At 38.8% G+C, this 27,563-nt stretch overlaps 1 protein-coding gene across 11 annotated transcripts in view; it reads left to right on the top strand.

Moving 5' to 3' along the window:
* LOC119869194 (coiled-coil domain-containing protein 144B-like) overlaps positions 1-27,563 on the top strand; it is a 155,104-nt gene that overhangs the window by 48,791 nt on the left and 78,750 nt on the right. For all 11 annotated transcript variants that reach the window (XM_038529935.1, XM_038529933.1, XM_038529934.1 and 8 more), the window contains 3 exons: positions 2,263-2,356; positions 5,640-5,671; positions 5,763-5,835. In XM_038529935.1, coding sequence (XP_038385863.1) covers positions 2,263-2,356; positions 5,640-5,671; positions 5,763-5,835 — 199 coding nt within the window. The remainder of the gene's footprint in view (positions 1-2,262; positions 2,357-5,639; positions 5,672-5,762; positions 5,836-27,563) is intronic.

Genomic DNA, 27,563 nt, shown 5'->3' with positions numbered 1-27,563 from the left:
TTCCTACTAGCTATTTGGGGGTCTTTTCTAGATTCCACAGAGATCTTAAGATGATTTGTTCCAACTTTCTGAAGAAAGTCCATAGTATGTTGATAGGGATTGCATTAAGTGTGTAAATTGCCCTGGGTACCATTGACATTTTCCCAATATTCATTCTGCTAATCCATGAGCATGGTATATGTTTCCATCTCTTTGTGTCTTCCTCAATTTCCTTCAGAAGTGTTCTGTAGTTTTGAGGGTGGAAACCCTTTACCTCTTTGGTTATGTATATTCCTTGTTACCTTATGCTTTTGGGTGCAATTGTAATTGGGATTGACTCCTTCATTTCTCTTTCTTCAGTCTCATTGTTAGTGTATAGAAATGCCACTGTTTTCTGGGCATTGATTTTGTATCCTGCCACACTGCCAAATGGCTGTGAGTTCTAGCAGTCTTGGGGTGGAGTCTCTTGGGTTTCTAGCTGCATTATGATGTCATCTGCAAAGAGGAGAGTTTGACTTCCTCTTTGCCAGTTTTGAATGTCTTTTATTTCTTTTTGTTGCCTGATTGCCGAGGCTAGGACTTCTGGTACTATGTTGAATAGCAATGGTGAGAGTGGACATCCCTGTCTTGTTCCTGATCTTAGGGGATAGGCTCCCAGTGTTTCCCCATTGAGAACGATATTTTCGTAGATGGCTTTTAAGATGCTGAGGAATGTTCCCTCTATCCCTACACTCTGAAGAGTTTTGATCAGGAATGGATGTTGTATTTTGTCAAATGCTTTCTCTGCATCTATTGGGAGGATCATGTGGTTCTTGGTTCTTTCTCTTGCTGATATGATGAATCACATTGATTGCTTTACAAGTGTTGAAGCAGCCTTGCATCCCGGGGATAAATCCCACTGGGTCATGGTGAATCATCTTCTTAATGTATTGTCGGATCCTGTTGGCTAGTATCTTGTTGAGAATTTTTGTGTCCGTGTTCATCAGGGTATTGGTCTATAATTCTCCTTTTTGGTGGGGTCTGTGTCTGGTTTTGCAATTAAGGTGATGCTGGCCTCATAGAATGACTTTGGAAGTACTCCATCCCTTTCTATCTTTCATAACAGCTTTAGTGGAATAGGTATGGTTTGTTCTTTAAACGTTTGATAGAATTCCCCTGGGAAGCCATCTGGCCCCGGACTTTTGTGTCTTGGTAGGTTTTTGATGACTGCTTCAGTTTCGTCCCTGGTTATTGGCCTGTTCAGGTTTTCTATGTCTTCCTGTTGCAGTTTTGTAGTTTGTGGTTTTCCAGGAATGCACCCATTTCTTCTCGATTGCCTAATTTATTGGCGTAAAGCTGCTCATACTAAGTTTTCAAAATCGTTTGTATTTCCTTGGTGTTGGTGGTGATCCCTCCTCTCTCTTCATGATTTCATTTTATTTTATTTTATTTTATTTTTAATTTTATTTATTTATTTGATAGAGAGAGAGAGAGAGAGAGAGAGAGAGAGAGAGGCAGAGACACAGGCAGAGGGAGAAGCAGGCTCCATGCACCTGGAGCCGAGGTGGGATTTATTCAGTAAAGATACAGAGAAAGCTCTTAGGAGTGGGAGGGGTCCCAGCAGGGTTGCCCTCAATGAATGTTCTTATTCTTCCCTTCTGAAAGCTTACTATACTTTTTGAAGCATTTCATACCTATATCTAAAATCTTTTGCTATTATTTAAACATAATTTCAAGAAAAGTTTTTCTTCCTACTTTGCCATTTCATTCAACCATTTTTTCCTACCAATGAAATTCCAAGCCTTTGTTATCTAAATGAAGCAGCAGCTACCACAGTGTTCTGTTTATACTCAACATGATGTACCCCGAAGTTTCTTATCATGCCAAGTATCTTATTTTAAGTCTAAAAAACTTTCTGCCATTAGTTACAGTTTAAATGTATAGCAAATGTACTTATTAAAGAATTTGTTTCAATAGTTTTACTGTCCTTTTATCCTGGTGGAAATACAAAGTAGAGTTAGGTGTTTTGTTATTTCCTTGTTGAAATGTACTTATAAGTCAGTCTTCTTGTCTGTGAAAATATTTACTCTGGCCTTCCATGTTCAGTTAGAGTTAATGGCCAAATGAAGATGAAAAGGTGCACTTAATTGAGATAGCATAGATGAGGTTTTTAAATGTGTTGGTTTTCAATACAGCTTTTCTTATTTGTATGTCTGATTGTGATTAAAGTAGAGCATTTGAATATTTTCTTAGAAAAGGATTTGGAAATCTTTATGCAACTCATTATTATGTTAATTTTAACAGAGTATTTCTGCAAGACTTCCAAAGAAATCTGTTGATTGTTTACCTGGAGCTGCAGATCAACAAGGGCAAAGTATATTCAGTGAACAAGTAGAAGGTAAGAATTGTATTTTATAAAAAGTCATTTGACAGAATGTTGATTTAAAACAGAAATTCTCATGTATCCTAATTTCCAAAGAAAATCACCTATTACATGCATAGAAAGGAGAAAGATGAGAAAAGGAGGGAGTTCTATATTTTATCAGGTGTCAGCTGCAGATTAAATTGAGAGTACGGCTAAAGGAGCTAAATTACTGGTTCCATTTCCAGGTATTCCAAGACCTAAGGAATGCCTGGAAATAGTTGGAAAAGAGCAAAGAGGGAATGATGAGAATGGCTGAGAGTACAGGGAGTAAATGGAGGAAAATAAGCAATGCTTTATAGTGGAAGGTGGTCAAATGAAAGAATTTTTTTAGGAGGAAGAGCAGGGTATCCCTGGGTAGTTCAGTGGTTTGGTGCCTGCCTTCATCCCAGGGCATGATCCTGGAGTCCCGGGATCAAGTCCCACATCAGGTTCCCTGCATGGAGCCTGCTTCTCCCTCTGCCTGTGTCTCTGCCTCTCTCTGTCTCTCTCTGTCTCTCTCTCTCTCTGTGTGTCTCTCTGTGTCTCTCATGAATAAATAAATAAAATCTTTAAAAAAATAAGGAGGAGCAAATTATTTGAAATGTGGGGATATCAGGTGAGCTTCCAGTACCAAAACTTGTCAGAGTAGTATACCAAAATTTTCCCACTCTTAACAGTTTTTCTCGCTGTTGGGAAGACATTATGGATTGACCAGCTGATTATGCAGAGCTATGTCCTAGTCAGCTATAAATGTATGTATGTTAGGGGTGCCTGGGTGGCTCAGTGAATTGAAGGTCTGCTTTTGCCTTGGGCCATGATCCCCGGGACCTGGGATGGAGCCGTGCTGAGCTGGGAGCCTGCTTTTCCCTCTCCCTTTGTCTGCTGCTCTGCCTGCTTGTGCACGCTCTCTCTGTGTCAAATAAATGAAAACATCTTTTAAATAAATAAATGTGTACCTCAATGTCATATAAAATGGTGGTACTTCATAAGTTAGTATTATTTCGTGCAAAAAAAAAAAAGAATTGGAAGGAAAAAGAGAGCAGGGTCAATTAGGTGGAGATCAAGGAAGCTTTAGCCCTGATAAAAAGTCCGTTAGAACATTTATGACTTTTAATACGTCTTCACTTTCAGAATTGATAGTGATGAACTTGAGGCTTGATCCTAGAAGGTTAAGGTAAAGTAATACAGCGGCAGCGTTCAGTATGACCCAGGATTTCTCAAATTGTAGGGAATCACCCGAGACCTTGTTAAAAATGCAAGGTCTGGAACATCAGGTCTGGAATCTGCATTTTGACCTCTCAGGTGATGCCAGTGTCTGTGGTCCTTGGGTCATGTGCTCAGTAGCATGGGTATAGACTTTCCTGTAGAGAAATCTGGAAGAGCTGTTGGATAGTAGTTCAAGACATAACAAGGTCAAGAAAAAGCATTATTTTGTTTTTATTTCTGAACATGTTTATAACCAGAGGGGAGCAGGAGATACAGAAATAGAAGGCATAGATGTAAGATACTATTGCTAAACAAAGAGGAAAGAAGTGGTGGAGAAAATCCATAAAACGGTTGTAAAAGCAAAAAAAAATCAAGACCATAGATCATGAATTACTTTTTAAAAAGATTTATTTATTTATGTTAGAGAGTGAGCGAGCAGGGAGGGGGCAAAGGGAGAGGGAGAGAGAGTCCTTAAGCAGACTCCCTGCTGAGTGAGGAGCCCACCATGGGACTTAATCCCAGGACACTGAGATCATAACCTGAGCTGAAATCAAGAGCTAGACTCACAACTGACTGGGCCACCCAGGTGCCCCCAGAAATTACTTTTGAAGACAGGGGATAGTGAAGGGAAAGAGGGAAAAATGAAAGAAGTCTTAGCTAGGAAATTTTGGAGTTGGTGAGGAAATTCTAGAGAATTCACTTTTTTTTATGACAGACATAGAGAGAGGCAGAGACACAGGCAGAGGGAGAAGCCTCCATACAGGGATCCCAACGTGGGGCCGGATCCTGGGTCTCCAGCATCACACCCTGGGCCGATGGTGGCACCAACCCTTGGTCCACCGGGGCTGCCCGAGAACTCACTTTTTAGATACCTTGAGTTTATTTCTACTGAAACAGATTAGATCACAGCTGCTCCACAAAGAATACTGAGAGCAAATGGAGTGCTAGACTTGGGATAAAACATAGCCACCATTCATCTTCCTCAAATCTATTGGACCTCAAAGATATATGTTGCTTCGATATTCATTATTCAAATGAGACTAATTTGAATATGGAAGCATGGGTGTTCTTTTTTTCAGATAGCTCATTTTGGGGGATGATAGCTGTTTCAAAGAAACCTTTTCAAGACTGACATAGTCTACCAAATCAAACTAATTTTGGAAAATAAAGAAATCATAGGGTCCATTCCTTAAATGCTAAAATTGTTACTATCAATAATATGACACTGATTTTGAAATACAAAAGATTTTTAGTATCTAAAAATTCGGTGGCAATTAAATTGATTTTTTTTTCAGTTTGGTAGTCATGGTTCCATATTGAAAGCTTATTATACATTATTTCTTAGATGTGTTTTATATACCTTCTTGCGTGCATGGGTCAAGAAATGTTAACATGGCTAAACTAGAGGATACAAGAAATGTAGGCATACCAGTGGCCCACATGGGTATAGACAAAAACGAATACTTTTATTGACTATTATCCTACAAGTATATCCAGGCTGATCAATTCATAACACTGTTTTTGGTGACAAATAAATTACGCATTCAATAAATTATGCATTCATCATAACTGCGTACTGCCTAAATTACGGGACAAATTGAAGAACATGGCAAATACTTGTAGTAGAATGGTATCGATGATTCTGCTGTACTGCAATCAGGATGTGCTGTTGCCTTCAGCTTTCACGTTTATCCTCTCAGAGTCCTCATTTGTTCCTCTGATTAAAGATTGCTTTTCTCCCCCATCAATCAGCATGTTCACGTTGGTATATGTGCAACATTTAGTGATTTCTGTTTTAGTTATTTCATTTGAAACATCATCTTACTTTTGGAATCCTAACTGCATGTTATGTTGAACATATATTTCTATTTTTTATAGTATTTATAATGGGTTCCTATTTCTGTCTTGTTGCTGTCTTAATCCACCTTCCTGTCTCTAGAATCAAGACCAAAGCCTAATGTAATCACTTTCAAAGCCAAGCATGAGGATTCAGCTTAATCCTAACTGCATGAATGTATAGTTGGCTTTCATATTTACGTATAATTAACTACATGTCCCTTTTGTGTTTTAGATTCTCCTGGAAAAGATCTTCTTCACTGGGAGGTAAAGCTTTTGTATTTTTATTTTGAATTTTTAACTACAGATTGTATGAAATGCACATTGTTTTAATCATATTGTTTCAATACCCATCCAGTCTACCACTAAAGTGAAAGATTCTGTTCCTAATGAAGCAGTCGCAACGAGTGATAAACAAACACCCAGATCAGGTAAATTTTACAGTACAAATATACCTGTGGAAAGATGTGCACTAAACTGTTGAAATGCCCATCGTCTTCTTATACCAAATTCTTCTTTGTGTGTGTGTGTGTGTGTGTGTGTGTGTGTGTATGTGAGACAAATTTAATCGAAGGATGTGACATAAATAAGGTAGATGTCATTGCTGATATCCACGTTTGAACAAAAGATATTTACAAGCATAAGAAAAAGAGATTTTAAAAATGTAAGCTTTAGTTCAGTTTCTACTTTTAAGTTTTGAAATCCTAATGTCCCTGGTTTGGAATTCCTTTACTTCTAAGGGGTTCCCAGAAGTTAATTATTAGACTCTAAGATTTTTCTGGTGTTCACCATACTTATTTGAATTCTGACTTTTACCCAGAGTAAAGCTTCACTTGCTAACATGTCAGTTGTGTTAAATGAAGTTAAAACTTCATTTCATCTTTGTGTTGTTATATTGATCATTTTAAGCCAAACACTTGTTCTGATTGTGTGTGTGTGTGTGTGGTGACTTTGATTATTAGAAATGTGGGACGGAATTAGTTGTATCTTAATATTTGGTAGACACAATCTTTTAAAAAAGTAATTCTGAACCCTTTCGGCCTAGGGTCCTTTTTACTATTTAAAAATTATTGAGCATTCCAAAGAACGTCTGCTTAAGTGGGTTATATCTGTTGATATTTACAATCTTAGAAATTAAAACATTTTTAGGCTAACAGACATCTGACCTTGAAACTGATCTGCTTCATCATGCACTGAAAAAAGGTTTAATGTCCGTCCCCATCTTCTTTTGTGAGATCATTGTTGAGTAGAATAGGCATGGTCACTAGTCCCACATGTTAGGATGACTTACTCTTTTCTTTTAGAATCATTTCCTCCAATGTCAACCCTTCATTCTATAATAACACTTGGTCATTCGTCATTTCCATTTTCAGGGGGTTGTTTTGGGGAAAATACCTCCATCTTTCATTACAATAATGGAAATCATAGGTCTTCCTTGTATTATCCATGTTTTCAATTGCTTTTTGTTCGCTTATCAAGAGGAGGGAATGAGATAATAATCTTTCTAAAACACTCCAGAATGAAACCCAATCGCACTGTAGCTACGGACAAATGACGACGCCATTCAATTATTAATAACACCATAATGGTGGTGGTAACAGAGCTCAGTTGCTGTTGTGACGCAGGAGAATGTAAGCTCAGGAAATATAAAGAACTGGCATAAGTGTTCAGAACAGATCAAGTTATAGTGACAACCTGTTATTAATCATTCTTTCTTTTTGGGTAAAAGTACGATTTGACTCATTCCGCCTTTAATACTGGTGATATTTTTTAGCTTCTAATGTCCTCTGCTGTCTCAATGATATGTCGGATTTGGACAAATTCGCTCATCCTGGTAGAGTGCTGTAGGTAGATGAGGAGTGTGAGCCCCCGAGCAGTAGACCCTCTTCCCCCTTTCCTGCCCACGCGCCCTCGGCGCAATTCATGACCTTTCTGATTCCTAGTTTTTTCTGTTTTTCTTTTCTAAATCCTACATGCAAATCTTTTTGATTGTTGACTTCCCAAACCTCTTGGTAATGGGCATTGTTTGATCCTTTTACCTTCTTGTCTAGTTCTCTTATCAATGTCATTAAGGATGCGGGGGGGTTCAATGATCTCTGATCTTAAAAGTGTATTGTGTTTAATGAGTATAATTATTATGTGTTTGGGTAAAACTTTTCTAAAATACCTTGTATTTATTTGAGAGAGATGAGCGAGAGAGAGAGAGAGCAAAGCCAGATGGGTGGGTGGACCAAAGGGGAAGAGGGACCATCAAACCCCTCACTGACGTGGAGCTCAACCAGGGCTTGATCTCATGACCTACTGAGAATCACGACCTGATCAGAAAACCAAGAGTCAGACATTAAACCAACAGAGCCACATGGGTGGCCCCATATTTTGGTGAATGTCCAAATTATGCTATTAAAATCGATGGCCATAACCGTTGTTACTTGAGCTCTTTGTTTTTTGTTCCTGTAGAATTAACTAATCGTTTTTGCAACTGTAGCTTTGAATATCTCTTGTTTTTTTTAGGCTCATTTAGTTTGAGTATTACTATGTTCTGGACACTAAACTTAGCCCTGGGGATGAACCAAAGTGACTTGTTTCTGCTCTCTCACCTTATAGCATGAAGCTATAGTCTCTTTTCAGCTGCCCTCTCACAATTCAGTTTGAAGTCTTTTGATAGGTCAGTGTTTCATTTGCAGGCACATTTCTTCTTGACCTCACCATATTGGCATAAATAGTATTGTTTTCTTTCCAAAAAATCTCCTTTTCTCTTCTTCCAGTATTAATAAACTGCAAACACCCGGGACTGGGGCCCCAGAACCAAAACCTGCTCTTCCTCCACATCCTCCCTGGAGCGGTCATTTATTCCTCAACTGCTTTGCTTTTGCTGAAGTTTACAGGCCTTTCACTGGTGGGACAATGAAATATGTTTCCCTGTGCCCGTTTTAGCGGTTCAATCACCATATCTTACCAGGATTTCACCTTCTCAAGTTCAGTGGGGCTTGATATTGGTTGGCCCTTCAGTCAGCTTATAACTTTAGTCGTGTCATCATCCCTTAGCAATGGACCAACCTGCACCGACCTTTAAGAAATCTCACACCTGAAAGACATTATTCCAAAAGCTTTACTTTTAGAGAAAACACACATTTTGTATACAACACACATCACTGGTCAGCCCTGAATCTTCATGTTCTTTCTTCCTTTTCCTCTTCTATTTATTGAATACCATTCTGTGTACCTTACTATGTAGTTCTTCCTAGTGAGTTTACTATGAAGTTTACTGACTGCTGGAAGAACAGTGGGAAGCCTGGTAAAAGTCTACCTTTCTTATCCTCCTATTGCTGCTGTAACACATTTTCAACATACTTAGGGACTTAAAATAATGCAGATTTCATTTCCTTAGGGTTCCATGGAGGTGAAAAGACTAAAATAAGTGTGTAGGGTTAAATCAAGGCGTTGGCATGGCTGTGTTCCTTCTGGGGGCTGAAGAAGATCCATTCCTGTCTTTCTCCACTTCCTCCTGGAGGCCACCTAACATCCATATAGCTTCTATCTGGCTCTGTGTTTACTCTGAACACTGTTTTCCAGTGTCACGTTGGCTTTCTCTGACTTGAACCCTCCTGCACATTTCAGAATAGTCTTTTCCCCTCATCTCAGCTCAAGATCCTTAACTTATCTCTGCTGGTCTCTCTTTTTGCCATGTAAATAAGGCTTTGTGGGCCTCGGGTGTTAGGAATTGGACATCCGTGGTCAAGCCACTAGTCCGCTCCATGACTCTATCTTTCTTCCTTTTCTAGTGAAATGCGTGCTGGTAGTACATCTGAATCTTAGTCTGTCAGGTTTACTTTGTCCTGATGCTGGCAATACACCACACTGTTTTATCTGCCTTCAATTTCACATATGTTAGATCTCAGGTCTTAAGAGGGAGAGCAGGTTTCCAGGGATATCCATATCTAGCTTAATAAAAACCTAGGTAAGCTTAGTTAATGTTGTACGTGGTAGAATCTATAGAAATATCACTGCCGTAAAACCATCTTACTATTTCTTAAATGCTGACCTACCAAAACATATTAAAATGGGCAGAAAGACAATCTAGAGACCCAAGAACTTTTCTATCAGAAAAGTGGCCGCTTTAGAAAAAACTCGGGCTTATGTATGCTAAAGGGGGAGTAACCAAATTAGGGGGTTTTGGAGTGGGACAACATCCACATAGGGAACCTAGTTTGTCTCCTCTCTCTCTTCTCTGTTTTTATAGCTTTTTGTTCCTAAACACAGAGTAGCCCAAGAAGATTTCTAACCCTAATTCTGTGGTGTAAAACTTTAAATAAAATACTTTAGACAATCCCCCCAAAACATGAATGGTCCTGTAGAACCAGTGTTTTTTTAAAGTTGTCCAACACAATTGTTAGAAAACAAAACCAAAAACTGTGATTGAGTTTCATCGTAAGTTTCAAGACTGGCGTAAAATGTTCTTCCTGGGTATACATGTGCTAACTATGGTTGCTAATAAGCCTGGACTTAGGATCTGAGTGTGGACCAAATGAGGAAAAGACATGAGCTCTTTTAACAAAATTACTTATATTTTTGGTTGTTTTATAATGAGCCAGAGGGATGATTTGCAAAATGTCTTATGTTTAACTTCACTAGCATCCAGGTAACCTTAAGATTTTATTTTTTATTTATCTATTTTTATTTCCTAGTGAAACAACATCAAGTCAGAAGAAGTTGTATAAGGATGGGCACCTTTGCTGTTTCTTCTCCTGTGCCATCCATTAAGATCAGAGCTTGGGGCAGCTGTCACGTTTTGCTGCTTATTGCTCAAAGACAGAAAGCTGAAGGAGCACAAAGGCTTGTTATCAAGGTGATGATTTATGCTCCAGTCTCTACTTGACTTTTAGAAACATAATCATGGGGGAAGGGGAGTTGCAGTCCTCTTGTAAAAAAGTTCCGTGACCTACAAGGAAAAGTCCTATGTTCGACTTGTAAAAATGTCATTCATTTTTCTTGGCTGAAGTCATGCTCATAATCAGTTTCTGCTACTTTAAACTGAAAGGCCTAATACTTTACGTCACTAGAAGCTTCTACTAATTCTAATTTTAGCATGTTGGTTTTAACGAGAGGCTCTCCTCACTTCTGGACAGCCAGAGGCCTGTATCCTCTAAGGTCTACACAGGATAGAAGAAGATTAGTGGGCCTGCACCAAACTCCACCCTCTACCCTCAGGCCTGCTGTGACGGATGCTCTCGGTTTCCTCTAAATGGTATGCAGCAAAGAGAGCCCATAGTATCTCACTTCACTTTCCATTGGTCTTCAGTAATGTTTCCTTGTAGTTGCTAGCTTTGTGGAGGTTTACATTCACGCAATGGGAACGTTTTCCTCTTTTTTTTTTTTTTTTCCATTAAGGAGGTAGATTTTCATTATTGGTCTAAGCATCTAACATGCGTAAAAGAATGTGCCAATTTCCCTGGAGCCATTTTTTTCCTTTCTGAATTTTTCTTATGAGTAGAAATACCCTAACAGTACATAATGGTGTCATATACATGTTTGCCTGTTTGGAATCATTGCTAAGAAGGACTCAAGCATGAGGTGTCCTGGTCTTGCCTCGAATCATTCTTTGCTGTGTCTACTCTATGACGTGGTGAAATGACCTTTAAAAAAATATCTTTAGGATGTAAATCTTATGAGATGTCTGGGTGTCTCACGGTTTAAGCGTCTGCCTTCGCCCAGGGTGTGATCTTGGAGACCCGGGATCAGAAGTCCACATCGGGCTCCTTGCCCTGCAGCCTCCTTCTGCCCTCTCCTCTGCCTGTGTCCGCCTCTCTCTCTCCCTATGACTCTAAATGAATGAGTACATAAATAAAAAATATTTTTTTAAACAAAGATGTGAACCTTAGGACAGCAGCCTTTTCTTATCTCTTCTACTCTTCATTATTAGGCTATCTATCTATCCTAGACCCTAGCTACCCTGCTGATGAGGAATGAAATCTTTATGATAAGTTGAATTCAAGAGGTTTGTAATAGCATTATTTTCAACTTAGATGCATGACCTTAATACATAGACTGTGCTGCATATATCTAGTGTTTTTTTGGCTAAATGTGTATTCCCCCTTTGTTTTGTTTGCTGCATTTTTGTGCCTTTCTGTAAGAGCTCTAGGTACAACCCTTAGTTTTGGGTCCAGATTCCATGGTGCCAGGGCAATTTGGGGGGCAGGTTTGTTCTTTCCCCAGAATTCATATAATACCTTTTTCCATGAGTCCATTAATTAGATGACTGCTGTAAAGGATGATTTGAGATGCTCAAAAGTAGATGATTCCCTAGATCCTTTTCCCCTCCCCCTCCCCTTTGTGTTTTTTTCTAAGAAATCCCCTAAGCCTTTTCTGCTTTTCCTGGGGCCAGAGTCCATCTTCTCCCCGGCAGAGTTAATAATGCCATCACTGTGCTTCTCTCATTCAATCAGGTGGGCTTGCTGAACTAGTCAATGGGCCTCCTTGTTCAAATACATATATATTTCACATCTTAATTTAAATTCCTCCTTTCCAAATAGGCTGTTGCCCTCTTCTTCCTCACTGCACTACATGGTTCTTTGGCTTTCACCAAATTCTTTTTAACCATCTCCAGAGTTTTAACCATCTCTAGATCTACTTTCACCCTTGGCAGGTCCTTGATCATGAATTAGTATTGTAGTTTTTTTCACTGTAAACTTTGGTTGTTTGTGAGTACTGGCCAATTTGTTTTTTCCAACTTGAACATAAAAAGGCATTGAAAATATAATCATTGGGATCCCTGGGTGGCGCAACGGTTTTAAGCAGGCCGCCTTTTGCCCGGGCGCGACCTGGAGACCCGGGATCGAATCCCACGTCGGGCTCCCGGTGCGTGTAGCCTGCTTCTTTCTCCCTCTGCTATGTCTCTTCTGCCTCTCTCCTCTCTCACTGTGTGTCCTATCATAAATACATAATCAATAAATTAATTAAATAAATAACTAAAAATAAATCTTAAAAAAAGAATATTTCTTAAAAAAAGAAAATATAACATTTTTGAGGGACTCCCTGGGTGGCGCAGCGGTTTGGCACCTGCTTTGGGCCCAGGCGGCGATCCTGGGACACAGGATCGAATCCCCGTCGGGCTCCCGGTGCATGGATCTGCTTCTTCCCTCTGCCTGTGTCTTTCTCTGCCTCTCTCATCTCTCTCTCTCTCTCTTTCATCATCCACTGTGTGCCTATCATAAATAAATTTAAAAACATTTAAAAAAAAGGAAAGAAAATATAGCACTTTGAACAGGTGAAAAGACGGTGGTAGATCTTTAGACCTGGAAAACCATGCTGTTTTGGAAAGAAAGCATTTGTTGAACACTAAGCCTCATGGTTACATACAATACACACACACACACGTACACACACCAGTTCTGTGATGATTCTTCTAGGAGACCCAGTATTTCTCTATCTTCAATCAATTCTGGATACACGAATATGAAGACCATGTGGACAAGCGCCCTACCGTCATTAAATTAAACAAAAGAAAAAAAAAAGAATGTCTTGTTTTCTTTGTCCTTTATTTAAAGATCTGATATAGAGAGCTGATACTGGCAGTACAAGGTAGAGAATCTCAAGGAGTACACAACGTTCCATAAATGCCAGTAGATCTGAGAAGTTGAGATAATTCAAATTTGGGTCCATGATAGCAAGCTTAATGAGGAAGCACTTTGGGTGGGCTTCAGAGGACTTTGTAGTCATTATTTTCTTACAACAGAAGACAAGAGAATCATTGTTTATTTTTTACTTGTTTGATCAGCTAACAGAGATCCTGAACAAAATCCTGGGTTTGGGGAATTCTAACACGTGAAAGACAAGACACATCCACAGTAAATATTCTTGATAAAAGTACCAAAGATGAAGATCCTGAGAGTGATATAAAGAGGAAGGTTGGCATGCTGCTTAAGCCAACTGGTCTGCACCTACTGAATCAGATTCTCAAAACGTATTTCATTGTGGTCTTTTAGAAAAAAGAAACCTCTAACAGTTAGATTAAAAAATGCTTTCAATTTTTTAAACATACACAAATTATAGGAGTTGTTATTGATTTAACAGTATTTTTAAGGTTATTGCAATGGATATTCTAATTCTAAATGTAAAGATTTACTGTTAGCTTTGCTCGAGCTTTCTTTCTTGCTCTTTTTTTTTTTAACATATTTTATAGTGTTATTTATTTAGGATAGTCACAGAGAGATAGAGAGAGAGGCAGAGGACAAACGGCAGAGGGATAAGCGGCCTCCATGCACCGGGAGCCCGACGTGGGATTCGATCCCCGTGGTCTCCAGGATCTGCTCCCTGTGCCAAAGGCAGGCGCCAAACCGCTGTGCCACCCAGGGATCCCTTGCTAGACTTTCTATGGGTTTTCCTCACCTGATTCTGAGGACAGACGTGACCTTGTTTATTTTCACTCAGTCCTCAGCCTTAACTAGATGGTTAAATAGTAATGCAATATCATGTAGAACCTTGTAAGGTTTTAAAACTTGTTCATTTTGTAGTTTTTTTCTAATATTATGCTATTACCACTAAAATGAAAATGAATTTTTAAACAGTTTATTTAATGTTGCTTACATATGAATCAATCACTGGTTTCTTGATTCTTGACATGTTGTAAAGGCTATAGACACCGCTAAAACTGCAACATTTTTGTATGTTGTATTTTTGACATACATTTTTAATTATAAAAGTGAATTCCCTCCTCCCACCCAGCCCGCCCCCGCCCCCTTGCTAAAATGGGTAATATTTCATCTGTTTTTCTGGAGATTCTCTTTTGAGTGTTTAAAATGCATTTCTTTATCATTCATTTCCGACAATCTGTTTTAAACCCAACAACTGTTTAAGAGCACGATATAGACTGCTGAAACATTTCTCAGGAAAATGAGAACAACTGTCTTGGAATCTATTGACTATACTTCACGGTTTCTATTATTCTCAGATTTGCTTTGTGTTATCGTAATAATTATTATTCGCAAATGCTCAATAGCTACATTAGATTGATAGTTGAAAAAAACTGTATCATATTATATTTCTTTTTAAGATCATATTTTATTTTTCAGAGCTCTTTTAATTGATCAATAATTTGTTTCAGAGTATGAATTTTTCAAATGGATTTGTAGCCCCACAACCTTGGAGACAAATTTATGAGACATTTGTTTTACGTGCTGATAAAACCCCAATGTGTTGAAACGCTGTGTGTTACATTGTAGTAAGAAGGAGTATTTTTAAATGGCGTAGTAATTTTTTAAGAACCATGTTGACTATTGGTGCTTGCTCCATCTCTGTAAATGCAGGCTGTCCCAGACTGAAATGCTGGATGGCCACATAAAAATGCGATTCTGTTCTGTTGGGTGAAAGCAAGATCCCTTTGCTCTGGTTTGCTGAGCAAACCAAAACCATTTCAGAATGAGCCTCGTGTGTCCCCATTGGCAGGTCATTAAATCCAGTCTATCTAAGAAATGACCGTCAAAGGAATCCCCCTCCACTTTTATAAAATGAAACCTCTGTAACGATCAGTTTCACTGATTGATATGAATAATTAATTAATAATTATAGCACGTAGTCGGGCAAATAAGAGGCGGCTGAGGTAACCAGAGCGTAAACTCATAGCATTTTGCCCTAAGCGTTGAGAAGACAAAGGGAAGGAATTAAAATGTGGGACTTGGAGGAAGCACCCACAAGAAGCTGTGACCAGTTGTCTGGGGAGGACACCACCATGCTGTGGCTTGGTTCCTTATGGTCCTCAGAAGATGTCCTTGCAGAGCTGGGATTTAGGACCCTCTGAGGAGGGACCCTGCTTACAGTGGTATGGTCCTTGGGAGTTCAGAGGGGGACTCCACAGAGCTGGGATCCGATATCTCTGCGGAATGGTCGCTCCAGCTAATGCGGGGCACAGGGGTCTCATGAACTGGCACCCTTGAAGGGAGCGCCGGAAAGCAATTCTTTGCCTAGGTATTACACTCCCAGTAGCTTTTACCGACATCAAGGAGCTACAGAGGAGAGGATCTTTGCAGAACCAGCAGCGCTGAGACCCTATACCTTGACGAGGGAGACCTGGTTGGGTTTTAATGGGATTCTAAGGAGTTTGTAATTAGCCAGGTTCTGGGCACATAGGGACTAAAACCCTGGAACTGGAACCACTGTTGTACTGGAACAGCTGCCACTGCCCAGGGTTCACTGCTGGGACAGGTACCAGGAGGGTGGGAGCAGTCCCTTGTCTCCTTCCTCCAGCTTTTAACAGTCTTTCCTTTTACTTGCTGCTAACTGAAGCTGACTGAAGCTGACAGGGAGAAACACAGCATTCCAGATTCCCACCCCTGAGCACTAAGCAGGTGGTGGCCTTCTAATCTTCCACATGAACCCTTTTATTTTTTGTCTCATACCTGTTCACTAACTTACTAGTGGTCAGCTTTCCCTTGGCAACCCTGCCTTGGTGTCTTCAATGTAAATGTGGGGCCTCACAGTGCACTATCTGCAGGGGAACCTAAATCCTTATGGGGTTCCTCATCACCGGGGACTGTGGGAGAATTGCTACCATTTGTTTGGATGGCTTCATCAAAAATGTCAGTGCCACTTTCTTGATGACCAGCAAGCATCTCATCTGACTTGCCTTATGGTGCCTTTCTTCTCAGCATTATCTTCTCGATTATAATCTGACACAGAGGGGGTAGATGACAAATATGACTTAGCCCTTTGGTTTGTTTTGATACTCTAAGAAAGTGAATTTCCATATCAGAAAATAAAGACTTGACCTCTAGAGTGGGGCAAGAACACTATTGTTTTCTATCAAGAGCTACTATCTCATATACCATTATTGATATGGAAATATCTAGTGTTCCTCTCAATTTCCAAGAATGAAGATAAGGAACATGATTCATAATTACGACAAAATGCATGGCAAGCGCCTGAGTTATAGGTTGTATATGATGTTTGTGTAGTGTGTTGGTTACGTATTATAAAAAGCACCTTATGGTTTTGAAGCTATACATTTGGTTAAGGAGAGCCAAATCTTTTCTATTATATAGGTGAGGAAAGGAAGAGACAAAAATAAAGAGGGTTTGGAGACAAAGGTTGGAGTGTCAATAGTGCTTACATGGGGTTGTAACTCTAGAAAATTTGTCCCATAGGCAACCTCTTTACACCCGAACAGAGAACAGAGTGTGACAAATGGAAACACGCTTTTCTAATGTGGCATTCTAATCTTTGGGACCTTTTATGACTTCACATCAGATTTCTCTTGAAGTCATAATGGTTTTTTTGTGTGTGTGATGTTTTGTTTTTTTTTTGGTCTTGAGGAGTGGTGCAGCTGGAAGAGCTCTCCATTCTATTGCTAACTAGCAAAATGCCCTACATCATATAGGAGGTCTCAGTAAAAGCATAATGGATGATGATGTATTGTGGATGAGTGGATGGCGGACAAATGGATAACTTTAAGAGAAGAATTCGGCCCATATTTTTGATGTATAAAAAACTGCCACATGGATCCTGAGAGAGAAAACAATTTTGGCCTTGGGTTGTGATGTATTGATCAGGTTCAAATGCTAAAACTACATTAATAATTTGCAGACACCAACTTTTTCTTCCAAATGGCAAACGAAGATGAGGGGGAAATTAATTATGAGAGGAAAAGTGAATGTATAAATACTTGCCACATTTTTTAATAGAAAAATCGGCAAAATTTTAGAAAATATTGTCTAAACAGGTAAGTTTACAAATCTTGAAATATCATAGCATAGTGTTACTTGACACCTGTTACCTTCTGTGAGAATAATTCTATTTTGGACCCTGTTTTATAATTTTTAGAGAGAGTTTTATCAACAATAATTACGTAAGAAATATTATAAGTGGAGTACTTCAAGGAAGTTTCTGAACCTCTTTAGGTAATAGGTGTAATATGTTCAGATTGCTTCTAAAAATCACTTTTCCATCTTTTCCTTTTTGAATTTATATGCTCAGAACAAAGCATTCATCCCTAGTTATGAAGCCCTAGATGTTTTGATTATTTTTAAATCTTTTCTGGCATCCCATGATTAACTACTAGTTGGATTGTCTCATAGTGTGTCAACTGCAATATGCATAAGAACTGTACTCTTCCTCTTGTCTTGCATGGTTTTTGAAAAGTTTTTGAGTGGACAAAGAATCAGTTAATACGTTATTAAATCTTGATGAGCTGATGTGGGTAAGAAGCAATATGCCAAGAAATACTAAAGTGATACACTTAATCCCCAGGCTTGATTCCACGATGATGTCAATGTCCACAAATCCCTCATCATACAAGTTTTCAGATCTGTTATTTTCCTCTTCTGCCTTCTGACACAAACTGCCACTGGTCCATAGTCACTCTATTTTCTTACTATTCTACGCTGCTCTTGTCCGGAACGTCTCCCTGTCCATCATCCTGTGAGTTTTTTTTCCCCCTGGTGTTTGATCACCTATTGTCTGGACCTAGTTTTTCCTTTGTTTGTTGTTATAAAATAAACCTGTACAAAACATAAAATTTTGTCATTTTAACTACTTCGTAGTGTATCACTCTGAGTGGCATTAATTATGGCAGTCCATTAACTACTGTCCATTTCCGTGTCCAAATCTTTTTCAACATCTCAAACTAAACTCTTCCCATTACGCATAACCTCCTCATGCCTACTTCCCCAGCTCCCTAGGCACCTCTATCTACTTTTTGGTTTCCTCTCGATTTCTAATCAAATATAAATTTGCCTTTCCTAGTATTTCAGAGAAGTGGAAATCCCGTAAATTTTGTACTTTGTGCGTGGCTTCTTAATTTTAGCATAATAGGGTTCAAGGGGTCCCTCCCATGTTGTAGTCATGTGTTCGGAACTTCATTCCTTTTTGTGGTGATAATATTCCATTCGTGTATATAACCACCTTTTGTTTATCAGTAACTCTATGGTTGGACACTTGGGTGTTTCCACTTTTTGATTAATGGGGGTGAACAATGCGATAATATTGGCTTACAAGTAACTGATCCCTGTTTTAATTTTGGCGGTTACCCTAGGATTGGAATTTCGTGTCCATAATGGCCTAATTCTGTGATTTAATTTTAGAGGAGTACCAACTGTACCTAGATTGAACCATTTTATGCTCCTGTCGAAGGATTTCCATCTTCTCCAATTACCACCAATATGTTATTTGCTGTCTTTGCTGTGATTGTGTGTTTTTTTTATGATAGATATCCTAGTAGTATGAAGTATTGTATTCCATATAGTTTGGATTGCCATTTCCCTAATAGTAAATGTTTAGCATATTTCCATATTAATTGGGATTTGGATATTTATTTTAAAAATGTCTATTCAGTCCTTTGCCCATTAAAAATGGGTAGTCTTTGTTGTTGAGTTGTAGAAATTCCTTTATATATTGGGTTGACTATTAATCCCTATATCAGATAGAATATTTGCAGATATTTTCTCACCCATTCTTTGGGTTGTCTTCACTCATCTTGAATGTTCTTTATGCCCAACATTTTTAATTTTTGATAAAGTCCCCAAATACATTTTTTTCCTCTTGGCCTATATTTTTGGTATACGAAACCATTGCCAAATCCAGGTAAGAAGATTTGTTCCTGTTTTCGATCTAATCACTGTCATGGTGTTAGCGCTGTAAGTCTTTGATTCATTCTTGAGTTAAGTTTTTGTATAGGTGTACGTAAAGTATGTGCAATTTATTTCTTTTTTGCATGTGGATTCCGTTTTCGGTCACCATTTGTTGAAGAGGATTTTTTGGGGGTTTTTTCTTTCCTTCCCCATTGAAAGTTCTTTGTATCCTTTTGAAAATCAATTTGCCATAGATTTAGAGGTTTTATTTTTATGGACCTTTATTATTTTTGTTCTGCCCTTATACAAGTTCCATACTAGTTTGGATTACCTATCTTTGTGGTCGTTTTTGACATTGAGAATATGACTCCTCAAACTTTGTTCTTGTTTTTTAAAGACATGCTTTAGCTATTTTAGGTTCCCTTGACTTTTAGGTTTGGTTTTACCATTTTTTTCAACCAAAAACAAGCATTATGCTTTTTGGCTTGGGATTAACAATGTGAATTTATAGATCTTTGTATAACAATTGTTGTCTTAACAATATTATTTTCTTTCTTCCAATCCATGAACATGGTGTGCTTTCTTTTCCATTTGTTTTTGTTTCCTCCTATTAACTTTTTTTAAATCAGCAGTGTTTTAATAGTTTCAGTGTCTTCTTTTGCCTCCAATTGGTTAAATTTAAATTTCTAAGCATTATATTCTTTTTGGATGCTATTGAATGGAATGGTTTTCCTTAATTTCCTTTTTGATTGTTCACTGCTAATGGGAGAAATGGAACATGTGTTTTTTTTTTTTTTAGTGTTGAAATCAGATCTGGCTTTTGAATGTGAAATTCAAAATCACTCCTGCAACTTTACTGAATTCATTATTACCTCATTTTTTTTTAAATCTTTAGGTCTTTCTACATAAAGGGAATCATGTCATCTCTGCAAGGTGGGTTTTACTCTTTTCAATTTGTGTGTTTTTAATTTCTTTTCTTTTCTTTTTTTAAGATTTTATTTATTTAACAGAGAGAGAGAAAGACGAGCGAGCAGAAGCAGGGGGCGTGCAGGCAGAGGGAGAGGGAGAGGCAGGCTTTCCTAGCCTGCCTGGTGCCGCTTAGATTTCTTTTTCTTGTCTATTACTACTGGCTAGACCTTTTAGGTTTTGCACGAATAGAAGCAGTAACACATATCTCCATATGTAGTTCTGATATTGGGGAAAGCTTTCAGTCTTTCCACTGAATGTTGATATTTGCTGTAGCTTTTCATATATGGTTCTTTATTATGTGAAGTTCCCTTCCCATTTAGTTTTCCCCTTTTGTTGGTATAATCCCATCATTTTGGTTGGAAGCTCCTGAGTAAAGAGGCATATAACAGGGAAAAACTTGAGGGTTAGCATATGACAATACATCTTTATTTTTCTCTCTGTTTATTGTTTCTATAATGATATTCAAAAACGAATTTTACTTAGAATTTTTAGAGGCATTTTTTTTCCTATGTGGCCTGTTTTGCACTTTTCCCATCTAACACGGCCTTTAGGATCTCTTTGTATTCCAGATGTTCTGTAATTTTTTAATATGATATGGTTGGGCTGGTTTTGGTGTTGTTTTTTCATTAATGATGACAAAAATGTCCTTCAAAACTAGAAAAGAATACTTTTTTTGGTATCACATCTTTAATCATTCCTTCTTCTCTGTTCTCTTATAAACTTACTAGTTGGGTGTTGGGCTTCTGAGATTGATCCTCTGAATTTTCTTTGCATGTCACCCCCATGCAAATATTCTTTTATATTTTCAAAACATTGTACATATTCTTTAAAATTTTAAGGTCTCATATTTTTAAAACGTTTTATTTCCAGTGGTATATCATCCACCGATCTTGCTTTCATTGTCTCTTGTGGGGGGGTAAAATCTCGGAATAAACAGCAGATCCTATGGTGCAATGGCCTATGGTTTTTTTTTTCTATTCCTTTTTTAATATTCCTCTAGCTATTTGGGGTCTTTTCTGATTCCACCAGGATCACGATGATTTGTTCCAACTTCTGAAGAAAGTCCATAGTCTGTTAATAGGGATTGCATTAGGTGTGTAAATTGCCCTGGGTACCATTGCATTTTCCCAATATTCATTCATGCTATCCATGAGCATGGTATATTTTTCCATCTCTTGTGTCTTCTCAATTTCCTTCAAAGTGTTCGGGAGTTTTTGATGGGAAACCCTTTACCTCTTTGGGTTATGTAATTCCTTTGTTCCCTTATGCTTTTGGTGCATTGTAAATTGGACAATGACTCCTTCATTTCTCTTTCTTCAGTCTCATTTGTTAGTGTATAGAATGCCACTGTTTTCTGGGCATTGAGTTTGTATCCTCCACACGCCAAATGCTGTGAGTTCTAGCAGTCTTGGGGTTGGATTCTCTTGGGTTTTCTTCTAGCTGCATTATGATGTCATCTGCAAAGAGGGAAGTTTGACTTCCTCTTTGCCAGTTTGATGTCTTTATTTCTTTTTGTTGCCTGATTGCCGAGGCTAGACTTCTGGTACTGATGTTGCAATAGCAATGGTGAGAGTGGACCATCCCTGTCTTTTCCTGATCTAGGGAGCGCCGTCCCAGTGTTTCCCCATTGAGAACGATATTTTTTCGTGATGGCTTTTAAAGATGCTGAGGAATGTTCCCTCTATCCCTACACTCGAAGATTTTTAAGAATCAGGAATGGATGTTGTATTTTGTTCAAGCTTTCTCGCATCTAATTGGTGAGGATCATGTGGTTTCTTGGTTCTTTCTCTTGCTGATTAGGAATCACATTGATTTGCTTTAACAACGTGTTGAAGCAAGCCTTGCCTCCCGGGATAAATCCCACTGGGTCTGGTGAAAATCAGTCTTCTTAATGTATTGTCGGATCCTGTTGGCTAGTATCTTGTTGAGAATTTTTTTTTTTGTGTCCGTTTCATCAGGGTATTGGTCTATAAATTCTCCTTTTTGGTGGGTCTGTGTCCTGGTTTTGCAATTAAGTATGCTGGCCCTCATATAATGACTTTGGAAGTACTCCATCCCTTTCTATCGTTCATAACAGCTTTAGTGGAATAGGTATGGTTTGTTCTTTAAAAAACGTTTGATAGCATTCCCCTGGAAGCCATCTGGCCCCGGACTTTTGTGTCTTGGTAGGTTTTGATGACTGCTTCATGTTTTCGTCCCGGGTTATTGGCCGGTTCCAGGTTTTCTCTATGTCTTCCTGTTTGCGTTTTGTAGTTTGTGGTTTTCCGGAATGCACCCCTTTCTTCTTCGATTGCCTAATTTTATTGCGGAAGCTGCTCATAGCTAAGTGTTCACACAAATCGTTTGTTAATTCCTTGGTGTTGGTGGTGATCCCTCCTCTCTCTTTCATGATTTTCATTTGATTTTATTTTATGTTTTTTTTTAATTTATTTATTTACTTTGATAGAGAAGAGAGAGAGAGAGGAGAGAGAGAGAAGGAGGCAGAGACACAGGCAGAGGGAAAGCAGGCTCCATGACCTGGAGCCGGGGTGGGATTTATCAGTAAAGAACAGAGAAAGCTCTTAGGAGATGGGAGGGGTCCCAGCAGGGTTGCCCCTCAATGAATGTTCTTATTCTCCCTTCTGAAAGCTTACATACTTTTGAAGCATGTCATACCTATTCTCAAATCTTTTTGCTTTAATTTAACATAATTTCAGAAACGTTTTATCTAACCTACTCCTACTTTGGCATTTCATTCCAAACCATTTTTTCCTTTACCAATGAAATTTCCTCCAAGCGTTTGTTATCTAAATGAAGCAGCAGCTACCACAGTGTTCTTTTATACTCAACATGATACCTTCCCCCGAAGTTTCTATCATGCCAAGTATCTTATTTTAAGTCTAAAAAACTTCTCTGCCATTAGTGACGTTTAATTATAGCAAATGTAACTTATTAAAGATTTGATTTCATAGTATTACTGTCCTTTTAATCCTGGTTGGAACTACAAAGTAGCTAGTTTTAGGTGTCTTGTTATCTTCCTCTTGTTGAAATGTACATTATAAGTCAGCTCTTCCTTGTCTGTGCAAAATATATTACTCCTGGTCCTTTCCATGTTCAGTAGAGTTATGGCCAAAATGATTGAGATGCAAAAGTGCGACAATTTAATGAGAAGCACTAGATGAGTTTTTCAAATGTGTTGGTTATTCAATACAGGCTTTTCATTATTTGTATGTCTGATTGTGATTAAAGTAGAGCATTTAGATATATTTTCTTGAGAAAAGGCTTTGGAAAATCTCTATATGCAACTCATTGATTATGTTAATTTTAACAGAGTATTTCTCAAGTGCCTTCCAAAAGAAATGCTGTTGATTGTTTACCTGGAGCTGCATGATCTAACAGTGCAAGATATCAGTGAACAAGTAAGAAGTTGTAAGATTGTATTTTATAAAAGTCATTTGACAGAATGGTTGATGGCTTTTTAAAACAGGCATAATCTCATCGTATCCCTAATTTCCAAAGAAAGTCACCTATTTAAGCGTGCTATAGCAGGAGAAGATGAGAAACGGAAGAACGGGAGTTCTATATTTTATCAGGTGTCCAGCTGCAGATTAATTGAGAGTACGGCTAAAGGAGCTAAATTACTGGTTCCATTTCCAGGTTTCCAAGACCTAAGGAATGGCAGCTGGAAATAGTTGGAAACGAAGCCAAAGTAAAAGGGATATGATGAAATGAACTGTAGAGTACCGGGAGTAATGGAGGAAAATATGTGCAATGCTTTATAGTGAAAGGTGGCAAATGCAGAATTCTTTTTTAGGAGGAAGAGCAGGGTATCCCTGGGTAGTTATAGCTGGTTGGTGCCTGCCCTCATCCCCCTGGCATGATCCTGGAGTCCACGGGGATCAAGTCCACATCAGGTTCCCTGCATGGAGCCTCTTCTTCGTGTCTCCCTCTGCCTGTGTCTCTGCCTCTCTCTTTCTCTCTCTGTCTCTCTCCTCTCTCTTTGTGTCTCTCTGTGTCTCTCATGAATACATCAATAAAATCTTTAAAAAAATAAGATGGCAAATATTTGAAATGTGGGGGAATAATCAGGTGAGCTTCCAGTACTCAAACTATTGTCAGAGTAGTATAGAAACAACATTTTCACTCTTAGCAGTTTTTCTCGCTGTTGGGAAGACCTTATGGATTGACCAAAGCTTATTATGCCAGAGGCTATGTCCTAGTCACATAAATGTATGTATGTTAGGGGTGGCCTGGGTGGCTCAGTGGATTGAAGTCTGCTGTTACCTTGGGGCCAGAATCCCCGGGTCACCTGGGATTGAGCCGTGCTGAGCTGGGGATCCTGCCTTTTCGGCCTCGCCCTTTGTCCTGCTTGCTACTGCCTGCTTGTTGCACGCTCTCCTGGTGTCAAATAAATGAAACATTTCTTAAATAAATACTGTGTACCTCAATGTCAGACTAGAAATGGTGGTCTGTGGATCATATAAGTTAGTATTATTTCGTGCAAAAAAAAACAAGAATTGGAAGTAAAAGAGTGAGCAGGTCCGTTAGGTGGAGATCAAGGAAGCTTTATCCTGATAAAAAGTCCGTTAGAACTTTATGACTTTTTAATTGTCCTTCACTTTCAGAATTGATAGTGATGACTTGAGGCTTGAATCCTATAAGGTTAAGGTAAAGTATACAGCGGCAGCGTTTCAGTATGCACCCAGGTTTCTTCAAACTTGTAGGGAATCACACCCGAGACCTCAATTGTTAACAATGCAGGTCTGGAATCATCAGGTCTGGAATCTGCATTTTGACCTCTCATGTGATGCCAGTGTCTGTGTCCCTTGGGTCATGTGCTCATTAGCATGGTATCGACTTTCCGTAGAGGAACTCTGGAAGATCTGTTGGATGTAGTTCAAGACATAACAAGGTCAAGAAAAAGCATTATTTTGTTTTTATTTCTAACATGTTTATACCAGAGGGGAGCAGGAGGTCATGAAATAGAAGGGCATAGATTTGTAAAGATACTATTGCTAACCAAAGAGGAAAGAAGTGGTGGAGAAAATCCATAAACGGTTGTAAAAGCACAAAAATCAGACATAGATCTGATTAACTTTTTTAAAATATTATTTCTTTTATGTTGAGAGTGAGCGAGCAGGGAGGGGGCAAGGGAGAGGAGAGAGGTCCTTAAGCGGACTCCCGAGAGAGGGAAGATGAGCAGGGGCAGGGGCAGAGGGAGAAGCAGACTCCTGGCTGGGTAGGGAGCCAGCCAGACACTGAGCTCTATCCCAGGACCCTGAGATCATGACTTGAGCCAAAGGCAGACCCTTAACCGACTGAGCCACCCAGGCGCCCCTAATTATTTCTTTCTTTCTTTCTTTCTATCTATCTATCTATCTATCTATCTATCTATCTATCTATCTATCTATCTAGATTTTATTTATTCATGAGAGACACAGAGAGAGAGGCAGAGATACAGGCAGAGGGAGAAGCAGGCTCCCTACAGAGAGCCTGCTGTGAGACTCAATCCCAGGACCCTGGGATCATGACCTGAGCTGAAGGCAGATGCTCAACCACTGAGCCACCCCGGTGCCCTGGCACTCCTAATTTTTAAATTTTGATTTGAATTTCTTTTGATAGGGGATGCATTCTTGAGTTCACCACACTCCAACAATTGTTGTTGCTTTATGTTTGGGCTTTCCACTCATCTATACAACCCTACAGGTGTCAGTAGGCATTGGTTTTGTGACCTCTGCTATAGGCAAAATCCCTTCTGGTATTAAAATCTATTAATTCCTGGGGAGTGGTAAATTTCCCTCAATATATGGGAGAGGCTAATTAGCAATTAGCATTGTCCTGAAATGAGAACCTTCCAAATCTGAGATTTAAGAAAAACCTACCTCTACCTCAAACAGGGAGCTGTCAACTTAGCTCTAGAGAGCTTAGATAAAAATATATATGTATTTATATAAATGTAATCATAATTATATAGGAGTAATTGACATTTGCATATGTAAATCTTTTTTGTTGTTTTGGTCAGCTTCAGTTTATTTTCCACTTTCAGGCATCGGGATCCTCTTTTCTGCCACCGTGTTCCTCCTTAATTTTGCATATGAACTTTTAAAGTGTGACATTATCAAAGACAGGTCACTAATCAGTCAAATCTTCTTATAGATGCCTTTTCCACTTTTTCCCTTTGGGATTATTTGTGAGAATAAACTCTGAATTTCATTTTTAGTACTGAAAAACCTTTTTTGAACTGTATTTCAGGAGTGTTTGGTTCTGTTGTCATGCTCTACCTTCTCTCTGAATTTCCTGAAGCCTTTTTCTAAAATTGTATTTTATTTCTAACTCTGCCTATGGTCACTTCCTCCCAAAGTGCTTGTCATTATTCATTGCTCCCACTTAAGTTCAGTGTAGTGTCACATGTTGTTTTTTCTAACCTTTGAAAGATGAACTCATCTGCAAAACCATATAGTTCAAAAACATATGAACTACTTAGTACAGAGATGGATTTAAAGCAGATGTCATAAGAGTATCAAGAGCGTCATTGTATCTTACCTCTATTTATTTTGTGTTCCAAGGACAAACATGACCACATCTGCAACCTACTTAGGTGGGCTGTTACACATACCTCAATCATATCACTGTTTCTCTTTCTTTATCCTTATCCAATTGCTTTTTGCTCTATTTCCATTCTTATACCTCTGTATACAGTCTTTTTTTTTTTTCATACAGTCTTTATGCATAGAGGTCCCTCTTAAGCAGGAAGTCTCAACATTTTGGCACATATATGTTTTGAACCAACTACCTCTTGATTGTCTTCCTTCTGTCAAATTTACTGGACACCTTTTCCTTGGGCCAGTTTTTCTATCCATTATTCTTATTTCTGACTTTTATTGGTGATATCTTTGATGTCGGAAGGGAAAAGAGGGTCTGAAAGTAGCATTTGTTGTAGTTGAAGGAAACCATGCCATTGTGGCTGGATGAAAACCAGGTGGGTACTGATAGTCCTGAAGAAGGCAAAGGATACAGCTGAGATTTTGGTAGTTATGGAAAATTCTAAATGTTTACACATCCAAGTCTTGACCACTCCCCTTGCTCTACCCCCCACCCCCCCCCAAACCAAAGAACTGTCAGCAACCCATAGCCACTTGGTATGCTGTGTCCACCAACATAACAAAAGTGATATAGACCAGAGATGCCCTCAATGGCTGGAAGAACGTACCATTAAAAGAGTCCCGGCTACCTCATTCTTTGCCCTTTTGTACACATGCACTGTTCTTGCTTAGGCTGCTGGCCCTTAGGACACCTTTTATTCATTTATTTAAAGGGTGGAGGGTCAACTGCTGTCCTTTCAGATAGGATTCAGCTCTGTAAGTCCACATAAATATGGATACCTAAGTCATCATAAAGGCTTTGAGTTTGGAGCCTCTGGATGCATTTCTACCAAACCACAATATTATTGGATGTTTTAGGATATTTCTTCTTCCTCTTGGGACTATATGTTCTCTCAGCCTTTTGTTCCAAAACAAGTCAGTTTTATTTACATGGAAAGTCTGTTGAAGTAAGTAAGCTACCCTCTTTTGTTGATCTCTTTTATATTCGCACTTGAGGCCTCATTTCTCATTTGATGTTGCACATCTCCAAATGTACTCTTTGCGGCAGTCCTT

Source organism: Canis lupus, chromosome 2 (genome assembly GCF_011100685.1).
Source record: "Canis lupus familiaris isolate Mischka breed German Shepherd chromosome 2, alternate assembly UU_Cfam_GSD_1.0, whole genome shotgun sequence".
In the NCBI taxonomy this organism is placed as follows: domain Eukaryota; kingdom Metazoa; phylum Chordata; class Mammalia; order Carnivora; family Canidae; genus Canis; species Canis lupus.
The sequence above is the reverse complement of the archived record's forward strand: the minus strand, read 5'-3'. Positions and strand labels throughout refer to the sequence as shown.